The 19450-nt window shown below is 45.2% G+C and overlaps 1 protein-coding gene across 1 annotated transcript; it reads right to left on the bottom strand.

Moving 5' to 3' along the window:
• Positions 1-4048: 4048 nt before the first annotated feature.
• RAB33A (RAB33A, member RAS oncogene family) lies at positions 4049-16960 on the bottom strand. The gene is made up of 2 exons (XM_031944506.1): positions 16496-16960; positions 4049-4623 (listed from the first exon to the last, which is right to left on the bottom strand). The coding sequence occupies exons 1-2, from the start codon at positions 16760-16762 to the stop codon at positions 4168-4170; spliced, it is 723 nt and encodes a 240-aa protein (XP_031800366.1). The 5' UTR covers positions 16763-16960; the 3' UTR covers positions 4049-4167.
• Between the last annotated feature and the right edge of the window lie 2490 nt (positions 16961-19450).

Here is a 19450-nt window from a genome sequence, read left to right as displayed (position 1 = left end):
TGAGCAGAACCAGGAGATCATTGCACACAGCAACAGCAAAATTATATGATGATCAATTCTAATGGACTTGGCTCTTTTCAACAATGAGGGGAATGATTGAAGACAATTCCAAAAGACTTGTGATGGAAAGAGCCATCTACATCCAGAGAGAGCTATGGAGACTCAACATGGAGCACAACATAATATTTTCACCTTTGTTGTTGTTGTTGTTTGCTTGCTTGTTTTTTTTTTCTTTCTCATGTTTTTTTTTTAATTTTTGATCTCATTTTTCTTACATGGCATGATGAATATAGAAATATATTTAGAAGAACTGCATTACTACTTGTATTGCTTGCTGTCTTGGACAGAGGGGGGAGGGGAAAAATTGAAATACAAGGTTTTACAAAGGTGAATGCTGAAAACTATCTTTGCATGTATTTTGAAAAATAAAAAGCTATTATTATTAAATAAGTAAATAAAGATTTGTAGCATAAAAGAAAAGGATTTTAGCCGCAAAAGACAGAAAAGATATGGGACAATAGCTACTAAGGATGGGTGAATTAAGCAATAGCTTTTAGAGCATGGGATATACATGGACATATTTGTAATCACTAGGGAAACAGCAAATAGACAGGAAGAGATTGAAGATAAATGAGAGAATGGGAATGCTAGAAGGAACAATCTATTGGAGGAGATGGGATGAAATGGGATCCCTTTTACATGTAGAGTGGAGTTTGTCTTGGCAAGAAGGTTCAATTCTTCATGTGAGACAAGGGTAAAAGAGATACTGAAGGAAGGAAGGCATATGAGTAATGTGAGATAAGAGGAAAGATGAGCAAGTTTTTGGTAAATGGTTTCAATTTTTTCAGTGAAATGCGAGGCAGTTTTCAGCTGAGAACTCTGTTGGTAAGAAGGGGAAGCAATGGGAAGTTTGAAATGGGAAAAAAAGATTTAGAAAAGTCACTGTGATGAATAGGGCAGTGTGTCCATTAGGAATATGTAGAAAGATTGCCTTCCCATAGTGAGAGCTCAAGAACTTAATTTTGTAGTAGACTTAGCATGGTTTCACAATTTTCTCCAGCTTCATTTAGTAGTAGCTGAGTAGGAACAAAGGTAGTAAATGGTAAAAATAATCCAAAACTGAGGTTTGGCAGGGCAAAATCTTGATGGGATAAGGGAGCAAGGGACTCAATCGAAAAAGATTGCATAAAGTTTAACTCAATCACCAAGGGATCAACATGGGGAAAGAAGGAAAGTGTAGCCAGTGTAAAAGTGATCATCTGGGAAAGAACTATGGAATCTAGGTATTAGAAGTCATAGCAGAGATGGGGATAAGCATTGAGAGCTGCAAGGCAAAGAAAGAGAAAGAATGACAAAAGACTGTGATTAGATGAGGGAATTTCAGAATTCTTGAGTGTGGAAGTGAAACATTTAGTGATGGCAACACCATAATTATAACCATCTCTGTGATAGGGTGAAAATGAGTAAGTTGAAGAACTGAGAGGTTAGGGTATTTGAGGGAGTATCAGTGTATATACTGAAGTTCCTTAAAAGGAGGGCAGAAATTGGGGAGGGGGAAAAGACTCTGAGTCAGGTAGAGAACTCATTCAAAAAAAGAAAGGATATGAACTTGAATAGATAGATAACAGCTGACAGAATCTTTATTGGGTGGTAAATATGAGTGAGTGAACCTCAGAGGAGGAGAGCTACTATGTGATGGTGGTAGAGGGAAAGCCTGGACATAACAATGAGTAACAAGGCATAAACCAACCCCCGCACTTCAACTAGTGAATTGGGGAAATGAGTGAAGGTGCAACTAGTGTTGAAAAGAGTGCCCAAGGAGGCTGTCTCATCAGAAAGGAGAAAGCTTTTATTGAGGATCGAAGACTGAAGAAAGTAGGAGAGGACAAAATTTGAATGAAAGAACTTTGGAATTAATCAGGAGACATGGGAGATGGTGGCGTGAGACAGTTCAGTATGGCATGTCCACTTCAAAGAAGGCAAAACAAAGAAGCAATTGTGGTAGTGCAAAGGAAAAGTAAGAGCGCACAAAGGTAGAGACATTTCCATTTCAAATGTTCAAGTGGACTATTTGTGCCCAGTTTATGGTAGCATCACAAGCTTCTGATCTTGTACTGGTCAGAAAAACCACAGACACACTGTTCCTTAACCTCAACACAGTGATGTCATTTTGATCCTCTTGGAGAAAGGGCAACCAACCAACTGTGAAAATCCCTATTTCTCCTACACAACCAAAGTTACTGGGTTTTCCTCCTTGGTGGATTAGGGTGCTTTTGTCCTATTTGTCTCCTCCCTCCCCAAATGTGTCAACAGTGTTCATCCTACTTAGTCATCATCTCCCATTGAGTCTGGGGTGGAGAGCAGTTAAGGGCATGAAGTGAAAAACCTTTTCCATTTCCCTTTTCCTTGCTTCTACATCTCTGGCTTTTACAAAGATCTTCAAAAGGGAAGGGGAAGAGTCTGCAAATGCTTCTAGTACCTGTATGTATAACTAAGAGGAAGAGGGACCCCACATGGGCAATACAGCAAAGATTCATTGTCCTAAGATGTCAACTAGAAGAATGGGGAACAGGATCCAAGTATCCTGTAAAGTAATGCACATTTGAATTTTAGAAGAAGGAGCAGTAGCAGCATGGTGGATGTAAAGCGTTCAGTTCTCCCAGGTGCTGCTTTGGGAAGTATAGGGGAAAATGTGAGTCCCTTAGGCCATTTTCTACTTAGATGATACCCAATGGGAACTTCTAGAGGTAGGAAATATTAATAGGTGAACAACACAATTCCCTTTTTCTCCCCAAGCTCTGTATAACGAGAAAGTTGCACAGGATGGTCGTTAGACTTCTTTCCAGATCTAATATTTTGTGATTAATGTAATGAAGGTCTTTTCCAAACTTCTTGGGACTTTGCCGAGTGTGCGTGACCTGAAGGTGAGTAAGTCTTTGGAAATTGAGCTTAGCAGAATCATGGAAATCTCTTTGGTCTGCTTTGTAGAGATCATAGCACCTCCTTCCCCCCATGATGAGAAAGCAAAATTCTATTTCAACTTCTATCCATAAATACATCCTCTAATGAACAAAATACCTGCCAGATTTTCTTACAAAGACATGCTTGGATAATTGAGGCATGGGCCAATCTAAAATCAATCTAATGAAAGGAGGCTGTATTTAAAAACTGTTAGATAAGACACATTTTGTCTAATGGAATGAGTTTATAATTTGAAGAACTGGATTCAAACCCCAAATCCATAACTTTCTAGCTAAGTTACTTTAAACAGATAATTTTCCTCCTGAAAGTTTCAGTCTCCTCGTCTGAAAAATGAGAATAATAATATGATCTACCTCATTCATTCGACAGATATTGATTAAGCATCTATTATGTTTAGGTTTCTGGGGAACTGAGATGAAGAATGGCAGTTTGTGATGTCCAAGAGCTTACTATATAAAGGGAGATTGGTTATGAGGAGAAACGAAAGCATGTCTATAAATTGTTATAAAAATTTAACCTCTTATCAGAATCATAACTAAGACAGGATAGTGAGTGTTTTACTCCTTGGCTCTGAAATTTAGAATGTACGGACAGGAAAACCTCATCCCAAGGCTTCCTCCCTCCCTGCCCTTTCCCCAGCAGCTCCATCTCACCTATTCCTATTCTCAGTGATACAGCCTTAGGGAAAGGCAGGGGGCACTTGGACTCCCTCCTGGACCCTATCCCCATATCATCCCCCATTTTTCTAGCATAGAGAAATACAATTCAGTGGCATAGAAATATCAGGCCATTCTGGGACCTACCTTTTCACCCTGCTGGGACCACCCCAAGTGAGCTCCCTCCCATCCCATTACTGCCAAAGCTCAATCCTAGTGCAAATAATTCCAAGTTACACACACACACACACACACACACACACACACACACACACACACCCCTTATCATTGTCTACCTCAAATAATCACTGTGAAGAAAATACTTTGTCAAAATCATTGTGTAAAGTTATCCCTGAGTCTAGAAAACCCAAATGCCCACCAAAAAGAAAACAAAAGAGGAATCCAAGTGATAATCTATATAAATCATTTTAATGTCAACTTGTACAGAAACAAGCTGTGTTCATCAGTTTGGTGGAGTCACAGGAAAGGGAAAGAAATTGTAACAATAGCTCATCTGAAACCATTTGCTTCAACAGGGACAGGAAGTTTTACTATTTGGGTCTTGTGGGAACTCCAGTTTCTGCACCTTCCCTGGCTGCTTCTCCAGATCTCGGTACAGCAGTGATTTCTGAGCCTTCAAACGGCAGGCCAAGGACATAAAAATCGACTCCACATTTTGGCTCTCTTTGGGGTCCTTGGCTGATGTTTCAAATAAGAGCATGTTGTGAGCATCGGCAAATTTCAAAGCCAGGCTGGAGGGTACCTGGATCTGTCCCCTCAAGTCACACTTGTTGCCCACAAGCACCCTAGGGACAAGGGGAGAGACAGCATGCCCATTGCATTCCTGGATCCACATCTTAAGGTTGATAAAGGAAGTCATTTTGGTGACATCATAGACAAAGACCACAGCGTGCACATTTCGGTAGTAGTGTTCCACCATGCTCTTGCGGAACCGTTCTTGGCCTGCAGTATCCCAAACTTGCACCTGCAAGATAGGAGAATTGGGATCTCGACTCAGAAAGGAGAGGACACAAAGACAGAAAAAGGATCATGGCCTGTGGACATTGCAAACAGAAAAGAAGCTGGACAGTTACTGGCATCTCACAGAAAGTGACCCATTTTCAAATAAGTGACGTGGCTTGCCAAAGTACAGAAGAAAGTTTAATTTGGGGCTTGACAAAACTCACTTAAAAACAGTTTTACTGAGTTAAATGAAATCAATAAAATAATTCCCCACTTTTTAAAAGCTCCATGAAAGGTTCATTTAATGGCTAAGTAAAGCTTATGTTTCTCCCTTCCTCTCCCCCAGTTTAACAAATCTAATTGTATTTGCTTGTGTGATAAGGATTTCCCCTACCACAGCTTGTCATTTCTTTCAGAATGATCCATCTCTGCCTCTCCAATCCTCTGCTCAGAGGTTGGTTAAGATGACTTAGCCAGTGTCACATAGCTAATAAGTGGCAGGAGCTATGTTTTAAACCCCAATCTAGGGTTTCTTTTGCTTCCCTATGTTGCTTCTATTTACTAAGATGGGGAAATAGATTCCAACATTAGCAGCAAGATGGTCATCAATGGCTGAGACAAAGCTTTTTCCGAATCTTTTTCTTTAAGACTCATCTCAAATCTCATCTACTTCAGGAAGTCTTTGTTGTTCCCCTTTCCTGCCCCTATTCCCAGTCATTATTGGCTTCCTCTCTCCAAGGGCCACCCATCTACCTTGTTTCTTGTTTTGATCTATTTTTATGTTGTCTCTCCTATTAAAAAGTAAGCGTCTTGGGATAGGGATTATTTTTGCTTTTCTCTGTATCCCTAGTACTTTGCAAAGTGTCTAAAACATAGTAATTGCTTAATAAATACTTGTTGCTGGGTCCCAAAGAAGAGATATAAAAAGATATCTCCTTCCTTTGTATCATGGATGGTCCATGAATGTGAGAATTTTTCACAGGACAGATTTTTTAAAAGGTACTGATTGGTTTTTCTGGATTCTTTTTGTTTTTTTTTTCTTAAAAAAAACTTTTATTATATGGTTCTGTGAAAGGGAGCAAATTTAGGTGATGTAACACATCAATAAAATTTATTTTAAAAAATGATTGTTAACTTATTGTTATTTAACTAAAAATGAGATTACCCTAAATTACCCTACCCTCCCACCTGCTCCCCATTTCCTGGGGATATCAGTTCATCAAAGATTCCCTCTATTTTACTTCAAAATCACCTTAAGGTGGATAAGGGAATAACATGATGCAGGAAATGACTAAAGATACATAGATGCTTACTCTAGAATGTGAGCTCCAGGAGGGCAGGAACCAAGTCCCTTCCCCTGTCTGGGCCTCAGTTTATTCTTTTGTAAAATGAGAGGGCTGGACTCAATAATCTCTGAGGATCCTTTCTTCTCTGACATTTTTGCTTCCTAGAAGCTTATGATTGGGGTAAATACATACAGAAAAATACCAATTAGTTGGATGAATGGACAGTCCCTGTCAGAAATAATTTTTTTCTCTTTTTTCTTGGCTCCCCGATTTAAGCTTGTTTTTCTTTTTGCCTTGTTCTCCTAAACACTGAGAACTATAGGACAGGTTCTTTGAGAGCAGTAGTTAATCTAGATTGTATTCTATGAAGAAATTGTGCTTTGGCGGATATGACTTCAGAAAGATTTTGTTCCTCAGCAATGGTCTTGGAAAATGAGGTCTCTCCCTCCTGGGGCCCAAAGAAAGAATCCCCAGCTGTCCAGAAATCTGTATGGAAAAGGGTGAAGAAGTAAAAGAACACATTTGTCTGAAAGTGCCATTGGGGGTGGAGAAAACGTGGATCAACCAGATTCTTCGGAATGTCAGCTGGACCAACATAAACCAGAAAACGGTTATGAGCTCAAAGGACGGGAAATCAAGAGCAACCATTCCAAGAAACTGACAAACCAGTGGCCTTACTTAGGATCTAGAAACCATTCCACTGAATGGGCTTCACAAGTGTACCCGGACATATTAAGTGTTTAATAAATGCTTTTTGACATTTACACACAGAGATAATGTGTTGCCGAGAATATACACTGTGATCCACTTAAAGCAAATCTGTTATGTGAAAAATTAGTATTTAGTAAACACCTAAATTAGGCGGTGATCATTTACTTTCCAAAAGGATTATTTTAAATTCCCAACTTCTCTGCTGAATATGAAGTGGAGTGAAGAGAGTTCAAGATTCAAAATCAGAAGACCTGCTTTTGAACCCCAGCTTTGCTGTTTACTTCCTGTAGGATCTAAGGGAAATTCCTTTCTTCTCTAGACCAGAGCCTCCCCATCTGTAAAATAAGGGGTTTAAATTAGATGCCCCTCTACTTCTGAGTCAGCTCTGTGATCCAAGTATGACCTCATACCTAGTTCAGAAACACTCTCCTTCTCTAGTATCCCTGAAGGCTTGTGCTTCAATATTCCATGACCCTTAGAGATCACCCAATGGTGTTTAGTAAACATGTGCTTAATAACACTGAGTCCAATGCAGATATCCCTGGAGGAGGTCATCCAGCTTGTGACAGCAGAGCAAAGACTGTGGCCTCCTCCCCGTGGAAGAAACCACTATCCCTTTAACAGTTTAACAGTAGGAAAGGCCAAAGGGAAGCCCAAATCAGGCTGGGGAGCAGGAGGAGGTTAGCAGGTACAATTCTCAAGTAGAAATCTGTGGCCCTGTTACTTTTTATATTCCAAGAAGCTGAATCCCAAAAAGCCCGAAGGTATAAAGAGATGCATTAACACTAATGCTCTAAAAATACCTGGTAAGGGGGGTGGGGGTGGAAAGGGAGTGGAAGAAGTATTTGGTTTCCTCATTGTGATACTCTAATTGTATCAGGACAAGAGCGTGCCCCCCCTTCTGGAAGCTTGCTTTGCTACTTCCAAAATGGTTGAACCCCTCTTGGGGTAGTAGATAGAAAGAACTAGTTTGGGATTCACCAGTTCTAGTCTCAGTTCTTACACTGACTAGCTATGACTAAAGAACAAGCAATATCACTTCTGGGCCTCAATTTCTTGCTTTGTAAACTAGATAATATCCATTGGATTAGATGCCAAGTTATTTTACCACTCTGTGCTTCAGTTTCCTCATCTGCAAAATGAGTCTAACAATATTTGCACTACCTACCTCATAGGTCTGTGACATAGAAACTGCTTTTTAGATCAAAGTATTAGATATACAAGTCATCGTTCTTGTTGTTCCAGTTTAAACTCTGTCCTGATCCCCCCCAGCCAGTTACTTGGAACAGCCTTCTCAATACAGACAGGCAAGCAGCTGAGAGCACACAAAAATATTACGTTTCTCTCCACATTTGAAAAGGGGGAGAGAAATAAGCATTTATTGAGTGCCTACTGTGTGCTAGGCATTGTTCTCATGTAATTGAAGGCCATGTGAAAACAGTATCATTTTGTTTCTCCTCTCCCCAATAAACCCTTTATACAGTTGCTGCCAAAATCACACACACACACACACACACACACACACACACACACATACACACACACACACACCTCCCTCCTATCAATTCCCAGCTCCAGGCTATGTACTTTCACATCTGTGCCCTCATTTACACCTTGAAAGTGAGATCACATGGAGGAATCGGGGCTCAAAGGTCCTGGCCAACTGTTGAGGGAGCCAGGATTGGAGCCTCGTGGTTTCAGGAGAGTAGCTCCAGGGCCCCAGCCTGTCCCTAGACCCCGGAGGGGAAAGTTCTCCCTGAACCAACTGGATTCATCCTGAAAGGCTGGGCCTTCCCTTTTCCCTTGCCTGGGGGTAGTCCTGGCATTCTTGGTGGGGTGGCTTGGTTCAGTGTCTGGAAATTATCTTCCAAGCCAGGCGAAGATTTCTCTTTGTTACCATAGCTTTTCAACAAACACTTATTAAGCACTAGCTGTGTATAAAACACTGTTTTGGGCACTGAGGACTATAAAATTTTAGGTTAAGATCCAGTCCCTGTTCTTATAGTCTAATAAGGAACTAAGACACATATTCATTAACTAGAGAACCTAATATTACATGAGAGAGACAATGTAAAGAGTGCTAGATTCAAAGACAAAGGTCCTAGATTTGAATTCTAGCTCTGTTTCTACCTATACAATATGGGGCACGACACAAAACTTCTCTGGTCCTCAGTTTCCCCATATGTAAAATGAGACAGTTGGACTAGATCCCAGCTCGTAAACTAAACTTAAAATGGGGTTGGCACCCCCATATGAGATCTCATAACTAAATGTGGAGGTCATGAAATTATGATTTATCCTCAGTAAATGTTTGATTTATATTCCTATTTTATATACCTATACACCCAGGATCACATAAAAATTTCTCGGGCCAAAAGATGTTGCCAATGGAAAAAGTTGAAGAAGCCCTGGCCTGGATGACCTACAACACCCCTATAGTCTGGTTTTTTCATATCTTCACATCTGCAGTGTCTAGCATAGGGCCTGGCACATGATCAGACATTTAATAGATGTTTGTTGATCAAAGTGACCATCACCAGCCCCCAAATCTCTGTCTCTTCCTCCTGCCGCTGCTGGCAATTATTTCTCTTCATTCTTCACTTTGTCCAGGCTGTAGGAAATGTGAAATGTATTAGATTCACTGGGATTAACAAGCCTTTTCTTTCAAAAATACAGATAATTTTTGGAGGATTACAGGACCATCAGTCATACTTACCTAAATATAAATCAAGCCCTTTTCCTCCTAATGCTCTGCTGAGATCTGCTTTCCCTCTGGAAATAGCAGTTCTAATGGGGAAGAGGGGAGGACGAAAAGGGAGACAACTGCTCCAAGAGCCCTCAGACACTAGACCAGGAGGATAGGCAGTACTGGCTTCTCCTTCCAAGGAAAAGAAAGACTTGGTGAGAAGAGATTTATCCAGGGGGTGTCCAATTGGTAACATGAAACCTGATCCTTCTAAACCCAAGTTCAATTCACATTTCCACTCACTGAGGAGCATGAGGTAGTCCTGGGATGGAGGGTGCTACAGTGGGCAGCACAAGGTCACTGGGACACTCAATGGGGCCATAGAAACGGGAGGGAGAAAATGAGAACTGCCAAGTCCAAATTCCACCTAGTTCCAAATTTTGCCCAAGGCTGGCCTTGAATCTAAGCACAGGAATGGAAACTTTTGTCTTCTTCCTCTTCCTCCTCCTTTGTTATCTCTCCATACCCTAAATAAGTACAATGAGTACTCCATCTCAGCTACACTGTGGACTAAGTAGGCCGCTGTGGGCTGGACTGGTAATCACATCAGTCCATATTACAATGTTTCCACAAAAACAAAAGTTCCAAACTTCAAACAAGTTACTCACAATAAAATTTTCTGGAACATGGATGAGCTGGGGACCATTTGTACTATGTAAAGATTGAAGTATTTCTATTATTTACTGTCAAGGGCAAGTGGAGGTGGGAAGAGGAAGGGGAATTTGGAACCTATAAAGCAAGACAGAATAACTACCAAGCTCTTCAAACCCCCTCAAAACTTTCAAAGGAGTAGGATGATGGCTCTAGAATTCCATTTGTCCACCTGGTCAGCATACCTCCCAGGATATGGCTGGGGAAATGGGCTCTTCAACATTAGGGCTGGGCCTCCCTTCTTAAAGCACTAATGATGTTGGTTTTGAATAATTTCAAAAGTAGTCTTACTTCTTAATGGAAAAACTGATGGAAGTGGTTCGTTGCCCTGAGAAGTCTTATAGGCTGAATGCTACAAAACCCCTAGATGGCTGACTCACAATGGATTATTATTGGAAATAAAAGTATTTGGAGCACTTCAAATTTGTTAGGTAATGATATGAGCAAGTCATTTGAATACTCTGGGCTTTAGCTTCTTCATCTGTAAAGAAGCGAGCTCTCCCCAGCTCTCAGTCCTATAATCCAACTCAAAAAAGGACATCCCGGGCCTCCCTGAGTCTTTGTCTGGATATCCACATCACCGGGAAAATTCTGGACTGGAAAGGTCATCTCTTCATTTTACACGAGAAAGCCTAGACTCAGTGAAAGAAAGTGTTCTACCTCCCAAATAAGTGCTGATCTGGCAAAGCCAGGCCCACTGCCTATTCCCACTGCACTAGCCTCCCTTCACATATCCTTTTCACCTCTGACTACCCAAAGAGTTGGAATTCCCTGACACCCCTCTCTTGCATCATTCTAAGGGATTCAGGGAGTCATGGAGAAACAGATGTTCTCTCAGCTCCCAACTTCCAGAGGCATTGTCTCCTAGGAGTGAGCTACAGGATGGCTCCTTTCCCAAGTCCCCAAGATCTTGGAGACCAGGTCCCAATTAGGTGGAGGGTAGCTGGGGAGGGGAGGTGCTAAAAAAAAGTCATCCATTCCATTAAGTGAGGGGAGACAAAAGGGCTCCTGGTTGCCTAATAACCAAAGTGCGCCCCCCTCTTTTAGGATTCCCTCCTCCTCCTTAATTCCCCCCTTCCAGATTGCCCCAGGAATTCATAGGTTAGGTTTCTGAGAGCTCAGAGACTTCTCCACTTTTGGAAAGCTCCTTGAAGGCCTTGGGCAGTGGCTGCTGAAACCCATAGCTCCCTTTTCATAATCATGCTTTTAAATGCATAAGATAAAATACAAAGGATTACAAAGGAAACCAATTCTATTGAAATACAGCAACCAATAGATTTTTTTTTTTAAGTTAAGGACTCTCAGGTTCAGGACCTTCTAGTATAAGGCTCCCTCGAATTTCATTGAAGGGGAAACTGAGGTCCACAGAGAGGATGGGATTGGCCCAAGAGCACTCACTGAGTAAGGGCCAAGACAGGAATCATTTTACCCTGGTTGCACCTGGCTGATAATACTGGGATGGGGAGGGAGCAGAGGCAGAAGAGGCAGACATGTCCAGTGTTCTACTGTGGAGAGGGGGGTTAAAGACAAAGGATACTTCTTCATATGCTTTGCTGGAAATGCACTTATCTGTAAGCCTGGAAAATCCTGCTCTCTGTGGTCCACTGGGATTTATTTTTTAATAAATCACGTGTGTTTCTCAAAGCCTCCAGGGAACAGTAACACTCAAGGAGCATCATTTTCAAATGTGGGAGGGATAGCCTATGCATAATTTTTAAACCTTGCCAAAGGCACACAGATGCTGAGTCCAATCTCTAGAAGGGGGGAGGGGTCTTCTTGGTTCTGCAACACACACCCCCCATGACCTGGCTGTCAATCAGGGCTAGGGCTCCACCCTCTCCGAGAGAGAGACCAGCAGAACACAGAGAATGGAGCGGGGAGAACTAAGAGAACAATTTATATAATAATCAAGTTGCTGGAAAGGGGAATAGCACATCAAAGGAAAAGACATCAGAACTCTGATTGATGCTGTGACCAATCCTGACTTCAGCAGACTGAGGAGGAAGCACACATCTGTCAGAGAGGTGGTGGACTACAGGTGCAGAATGAGGCATAGATCATCAAACATGGCCAACTCATCCTGGTCTGTTACATGGGAGGGGTGATGTCAATTTATGGGTTGGTGTTTTTTAAAGAGCTTCAATTAAATAAAAAAGGAAAGTAGTTTGTGTAGCCCTGGGCACCTTCCTCACTTCAGTGCTTCAAGTTTCTCATCAGTGAAAGGAGAACAATGGACAAGGACTTCCACCCCATATCTCCCAGGGGGGTTGTTGATAAAAGTGCTTTGCAAACCTTAAAGCCATAAAAGAGCCTCTATCATCAAATCACTGTTCACCCCTCTACCCCAGATCCCCTAAAGAGATGATCTACATGTTATTCTGGGAGACCAAATAGGACAGGCTTTGGGGCAGAGTGGGAACTGGGTCTGCAGGACTCTTCCCCAGTTTTCTCATGACATCCTAGATTTCTTTCTCTCCCATGATATCCTTCACTTCAGTCCGGCTCTATCATGACTCTCTTGAGGTCCCCAATGTCCTTATCCAGCTCTCCTGTGCTCCCCCCCAATCTCTATCTCTTTTGTGACTCCCCAGGACCCACATCTGCTGGGATCCTCAAACCTCTGGTCATTTCTTCCACCATGATTTCCAATATTCCTATGAATCCTTAATATTGAGCCTCCAGATATAGTAAACAGGGCCTTCTACTCTGGACTCTCTTCTAGGGCTAGAGCATGACATTCTGAGAATTAGCCAGCAGAGTCTCTCTCACAAAGGGGGAACCTTTGGCAAGCACCCCCTAGCTGGGTGGTTTTGGCACTCCCTCCTTGAGAAGCTCCAAAGTAGAAGGAAAGGAAGGAGGTGGGGGAAAGGATAACCAAGGAAATATCTTCTCCAAATCTCAAAGTACTCTAACTGATCTGTTTTCTGCCACCTTCATTCATGAATGCTGGCCTTTCGGAGGCCCCCAAGAGGCAAGGTCACAGCTCCCATTCTCCAATTCCTTTGGGTACAATGGCAGACAGAGGTCTGCTGCAGGCATGGGACTCTTTCTCCAAATGTCCTCTCCCCACACACCCCCCCCTCTCTTTCACACACACACACACACACACACACACACACACACACGGCACAAAGCCCACCAAAATACTGCTTTATGGTTCTGGGACTGGCCCCCTCCCCCTCTCTAATGGGAACTTCTCTCTTCTCCCAGTCATCACTCTCCTCCTATACCAATGTCTCCAACCTGCCAGCACCACCCCTTCACTGTCCAGCTGCTGATGCTCAAAGCTAATAAAGCCTGAAAGGAGATCAGGATCAGGGTCTTGCAATCAATGATCAGCAGCCCTGATATGAAAGTCTCCCCTGTTCTTTTGTGGTAGTTTGTGGTAGAACAGGACATAGGCTAAACTTGTAGTCCACTGAAATTCCTACTTACTAGCTCTAGCTTCAGTGATGGGAGCACAGGCAAGTTGTAGCCTATCCTTGAGCCTCAGTTTTCTCTTTTGTAAAATAAGAAAATAATCCCTCTACACACACACACACACACACACACGTGTTTGTTGATGCAGTTTTTAAAAATATCGCTGTCATTTTCCAATGACTCACTCGCCCCCACCAACACACACACATACACACACATACACACACAGCCGCACCAGCACCATCATCCTAGAACCCTCCCTTGTAAGAAGGAAGTAACCATTAAACAAAGCAGATTAACACACTGGCCTTGTCTGGCAATAAATGCCTCATTGAGTACCTTTGCCATAGAGGACACACTTCCCTGTCAAGCCTCTGAGGTCACAGTTGGTCACTGCATTGATCAGAGTTCCCCACAGGGCTATTGTCCAGGAACGGGCTTTGTAAATGTCAGAACCCTGGAGGAACAGAAGCTGCTTGTGCTTTGAGCCACTATGGGAGGTCTGAAAGCCTTCTCATGTGCCTGTGCCAGATTCTCCCAAATCACCAGCCTGGCTTTGGGAAGGAAGAACAATGCCCTATGCTAAGTGATGGACTTGAAGAGTTTCAGCTCCAGTGACTGGAATCATAAGAAAAACTCCCATTTCTCCACCATTTTCAGGCTGACAGAGCATTTCTCACAAGCCAGCAAAGGAGTGAGTGCAAAGACAACAGTTACCACCGGTGTGGTCCCAGAGAAGGAAGTGACTTGCTCAGGATCACACTAGTAAGCAGCAAAGTGAAATTAAATGATCCCAGCCGTCCCAAGGAAGTCAAGTGTATGCAGATAGAACAGGTAAAGTGTACTTTTTGTAGCAGCAAACAATTGGAAGGAAAATAAGTGTCCTTTGGTTAGGGAATGACCCGACAAAAAGAAATGTAAGCAGGTTATTGCTCTATGGGAAAATCATGAATGTGGGGGATCCAGAGTCACATGGACTGGTGCTGGTCAAAAGAAGCAGAACTAGGAGGATAATAAACATAATTAATAACAATGTAAACAAACACATAGCCCCCCACTAAAATGAAAGCTTTGTTATTGTGATGATCAGAGAAGTGGGGGCCTACAGGAGCTGAGTGTTGTATCTGCTTCAGAAGCGGCCACTGCTGTCAAGAGCTTTGTACTTAACTGCTTCTCTTTGTTACAAGTGATATCTCAGCTGGATGGTGGGTAGGGTGGTATGTCTAAAGATGACTATACTTTAAAAATGAAAGCCATCAAGAAAACGATGATGTTTTAAAAGGAGGAATGGTCTGTTTTGGGAGGATGAACTCTTCATTAATGAAGATCTCCAAAAAAGGGCAAGATCTTTAAAAAACAAAACAAAACGGAATAAATGTTGCAGAGGTCCCTGGTCATGGATAGAACTAGGTGACCTCTGAGTTCCCTTTGAACTCTTCAGTTTTATAATTCCATTCCCTTGGGTTTGTTCCTGCTTTCCCCTGACCACCATTCTAGTCTGGTTTTCACTTCATCCACAAGCAGACACACTGAGGGATCCCCTATACCCCCGCTAAACAGCCACTCTCAGGGCCCACTCTCTACCAACCACAAACACTGAAACATCTCTAACCTGGATCTCATCTCAGAGTCTAAGCTATCAACTGGCTAATGGAAATCCTTTCTTTTTTTTTGGAGGGGGCCTGGAGGACATCTTTCTGCTTCCAGATATTCTACAGAGCCAATGAGGCAATACCAATGACTAATAAGCAACATTGGGAAGCAAGTTGGGTGTCAGGAAAAGTTTGGGGCACTCAGGGTTGAGGAGCCTCTCAAATCACAGCACATAAGGCTCCCTATATGCTTTGTCTAAGTACAGCAAGGGTCCTGGCCCAAGAGTCTCCAAGAGCCCTTGTGGCTCTTTAAGAATTTCCCAGCCCAGCTAACCCTAATTCAATTCCAATATAAAATCGAGTAGCCTTCTTCCCTGCTGCCTGCCATTCTTCTGCCCCCCCCCCCCCATTCCAAGCACTGCTTGGCCAAACTGGCTTGTAGCTTAATGGCAGCCAAGGTATGGAAGGAAATCTGCCCGTCTACAAAGTGCTTTGGGATCCATTCCACAGACCGAAAAATACCCTAGATAAATCTGGAGGCAGTTATATACCTTAAAAGGGCTACACTGTTTGGGTTGGGGGCCCTCCCCCCTCCCTTTCAAGAACAATGTATTTTATATCGTTCTCCAATAATGGGGTCTTCGTTTCAGCAAAGCTCAGGGAATCGGTTGTCTGCATCTGTCAGGGGCCCTGGCTCCGGGAGGGGGTGTGTGTGTGGAGAACTGGCATCGCTACCCGTGGGGATGGAGAATAGACAGCAGAGCCTCTTGTTCTCGAGGCTGGAGACTCTTGGGAGTCCGGAGTCATTTAGGGAGTACAAAGAGTTTTTCTCCTAGGGAAACACCCTTTCTCTGGTGCTGGACAGCGGCTGTACTGTCAGACCGGGGAGTCACTTAGCTGTGAGTGGGGCCAGGGGGAGGACCCGGCTTGAAATCAGGGCTGTGAAACCTCTAGTTGTGCGGTTTGGGACAGACTCCTTCCCCAGTCTGGGCCTCAGTTTCCCGTCTCTAAAAATGAGGAGGTTTGACTGAGATGTCTCTAAGGTTTCTGCAGTTCCCGATCTCGGGAAGCCGCCTCATAAACCACTCCCCCCTCCTCTAGAGCACCTGCAGCAGCCCCCAGGCAGACCTCGGATCTCCTCCCCGCCCCACCCCACCCCACCCCAGGGGCAAGCCCGGTCCGCTAGGGGTCGGAGGTCAGGGGTGGGGTCAAGCATCCTTCCTGGCATCCCCTTGAGACCGGGTTATCGGGGCAAGAAAGAATTGGATCCCGAAAACCAATCACTCCCCGAGGGGCCCTGAAATGTTTTTTTTTTTTTGGGGGGGGGGAAGACCAGGAAAGGGAGATGGCAAGGGTGGGTGCGGGAACGGTGTGGCTCGACAAGCTGGCGAGCCGGCGCCGGCCGGGTTCCCGAGCCCGAGCCGCAGAGCCGGGGTCCGGAGATTGAGCCGGTCGGCCGGGGCCCAGCGCCCTCCCTGCCCCCATCACCTTGATCTTCTCGCCCTCGATATCGACCGTCTTCTCCTTGAAGTCCACGCCGATGGTGGCTTCGGTCTTGTCGGGAAAGGTGCCGCCGCAGAAGCGGAATGTCAGGCACGTCTTGCCCACGTTCGAGTCGCCGATCACGATGATCTTGAAGATGCGGACCTGCACATAGTGCTCCATGGCCGCCGAGTCGAGCTCCAGGGAGGCCAGGCTGGCGCCGGCCGGGTCCGGGGAGGAGGCGGCGGCGCTGGCGGCGGCGCGATGCGGCATGGCTCCGCGTGCCGGGTCCGAGGGCGGCCTGCGCCGGCCGGCCGGCCGCGGCCACACAAAGGAGAAGGGTCCGCCGCGGCTGCTCGCCGGCGCCTCGGGGCACAGGGTGTAGGGAGTTAGCCGGGGTGTGTGCCGAGCGGGGCTGGCTAAGCGTGTGCGGGTACGCGCGAGTGTGCGTGTGTGTGTGTGTGTGTGTGTGTGTGTGTGTGTGCGCGCGGGGAGCGCGCGCGGCACAAAAGGCGGACGGCGGGAGGCGGTGGCGGCGGCGCGTGGGCAGTGCCGAGTGGGCAGGTCTAACGATCAGGTGGCGCTCACGGCGGCGGCCGGCGGGGCTGCCGCTGCTGTCCGAGCCCTCGCCTCTCCGGGGGCTCGCTGACGGGGGAGGGGCCGGCGACGGCTCACCAGATGTCAGGCTCCCCGTGCCAGGCTCCGGCCTCCCCCCCTTCCCTTAGTCACCCCGAGAGAGCCCCTCGCCCAGGGCTCCCATTGGATACTCCAGTGGGTTGCCTCCGGCTAGCCAATGGGGACAAAGCCCCGCACGCGGAGGCAGGGGCGGGCTGGAAGGGGCAGAGCCTCGGACCCCAGAATCCAGAGTCGCGGGGTCCACCCGGGCTTGGGTTTTATTTCCCCCACCCCGGCTTATTAACGCTAGGTTCCTGTAGGACACCGGCTAAGTCCCTTCCCCAGTCTAAGCGAGCCTCAGTTTCCTCTCGGAGCCAGAAGTCAGCATCACAGCTGGAAGAAGCCTTACGGCTTATCCTAGTGGCTTGCCCAAGACCACCGAGGTGGGGTAGAGCAGGGATTTCAAAGCCGGCGATTTGCCCACTGCCCGGGAGCCACACATCAAGGGGAGCTTCCCCCCCCCCCGCCCCGGTGACGGCTACAGCCAGATAGAGCGGGTGAAAAGGTTGCACCTGGACACTTCTCTGAGGATGGGTCTTGGACCCCGGGGAACTGCCCTCCACTGTACCAGGCTCCCTTCCTTTCTAATACCCATTTAACCAAGCGGTCCTTTAAAGGCAGTTAGAGAGGCAAGTTCACGGGTGAGATCCGCACCCCTCAGAAGCACTCACTTCTTTCAAAGAAGGACCCGAAATCGGAGCAAAGGTCAATCAAGCCCTTTCTCCTCCCCCTCAGCCTCCCTCAAAGTGAAACCCTCGCAAAGCCCTGCGTGTCCCACGGTCCCCAGTCTCTCTGCCTCCCCCCTCCCCTTCTCCCCTCACACAGCCACCGCTTCGGCGCCTCGATTTCCAGTTAACCCAGCAAAGCAGCATGTGCACATGGGATTCGATTCGTTCCTTTTGGCCACAAAGCTGCAGAGAGGATCATTTAGGCTAGATATACCTCAATTCCAAATTCGCTGAACACCTTAGCAAGGCACAGAGCAGGAAAAACCAATCAAACTCTCCAAATGGAACCCCAAAACAGGTTATCTCGGAAAGAGGGAAGCTCCCCATACCGGACGAGGGAATTCTCAGTGCTTATTTAATGGAAATATCAAGTGAAGTCCTGTTGGATTTGATGATTTCTGAGGTCCCTTCAAACTCTGAAATTCTATGACAAGGTGGGAAGTCTCTACCACTTTGGAGAGTTGGTGTGATTCTCTCCAAGAAGGAAGCTGGCAGTTGCTGCTTCCCCAAAGGAAGACTTTGTTCTGCAGGAATCATTGCAAGGGTTCTACTTGCATTTTCCAACAAGGGACTCTATATACCACAGTAGCAAAGCCTCTCAAGATAGTAGCAGGGAATTCGGGGGGAGGGCAGGAAGTTTCATCCACTGAAGCTGAGTATTGGATATAAGCACGGAATTTTATTATTTTTTTAAATTTTCATAAAGAAAACCTTATTTAGTACATAAATTTTCCCACTAATATCACTACTTTGGGGAATATTCCAAATAAGACAATGCGATTATTTACCAAGTGTTCCCCATACACCCTTGACAAGCTTCTCATATAATTCTGGAGGTGCATGCACCAACTGTGGCTACCTGTGCCCTAAAGACACACAAGGAGGGCGCGTTTTATCTTTGTCACCTTATCTGAACATAGAGCTAAAAGCCAATCGATTCTTCCAGCAGAGAGACAGAACTAAATTTTAAAAGCCTGTCTTTGCCACCAAATCAATGTGTGGCCTTATTTGAGTCATTCCCCTTTGCCACTCCTGGAAAATGAAGGTGACTGGCAGATCTTTAAGTCACCCTACAACCATAGAACCCTCAGTGTCAGAGCCTCAATATCCAAGAACTCGCATTATCCTTGGAAGACGTTGAATGGAAACAACTTTCACTAAGGCAAGTGGCCAAAGCTTTTGGCTACACTCTGGCTTCTGGCCAAGTGCAGCTGCTTTCCCACGAGTAGCCCTGGCCCAGCTGTAGACATTACTTGGTTGAGAGTTTTCTCAAGGTCCATCACCTGCCCACAACCCCCTTTTTGCAGACGTACTTGCACAAGGTTGTGGTTTCGATCTCCCCATGAGCCAGCTAAGCTTACTCTGTTCCTGAGTGACAGGTGACCCCCAGGGGGACCAGACCAAAGTCATATCAATGAAGCAGTGCAAAGCACCCCCAGGACCAACAGCAGATTGTAGACAATACTGCAAGCTTATCTTTGTAAGAGAGAGAACCACACTATTGTAAACACAAAAAGTCCCATTTAAGCAAAACAACTAGATTATGGGGTGCTCTGGT

Source organism: Sarcophilus harrisii, chromosome X, assembly GCF_902635505.1.
Source record: "Sarcophilus harrisii chromosome X, mSarHar1.11, whole genome shotgun sequence".
In the NCBI taxonomy this organism is placed as follows: domain Eukaryota; kingdom Metazoa; phylum Chordata; class Mammalia; order Dasyuromorphia; family Dasyuridae; genus Sarcophilus; species Sarcophilus harrisii.
This window is presented reverse-complemented; position numbering and strand designations above follow the sequence as displayed.

What these genes read in the sequence shown, in the direction of transcription:
- RAB33A (XM_031944506.1), bottom strand. Translation starts at nt 16,762, where the DNA reads ATGCCGCATCGCGCCGCCGCCAGCGCCGCCGCCTCCTCCCCGGACCCG. An exon ending in TCGAGGGCGAGAAGATCAAG is followed by an intron (nt 4,624 to 16,495) that starts GTGATGGGGGCA and finishes CCTATCTTGCAG; the next exon opens with GTGCAAGTTTGGGATACTGC.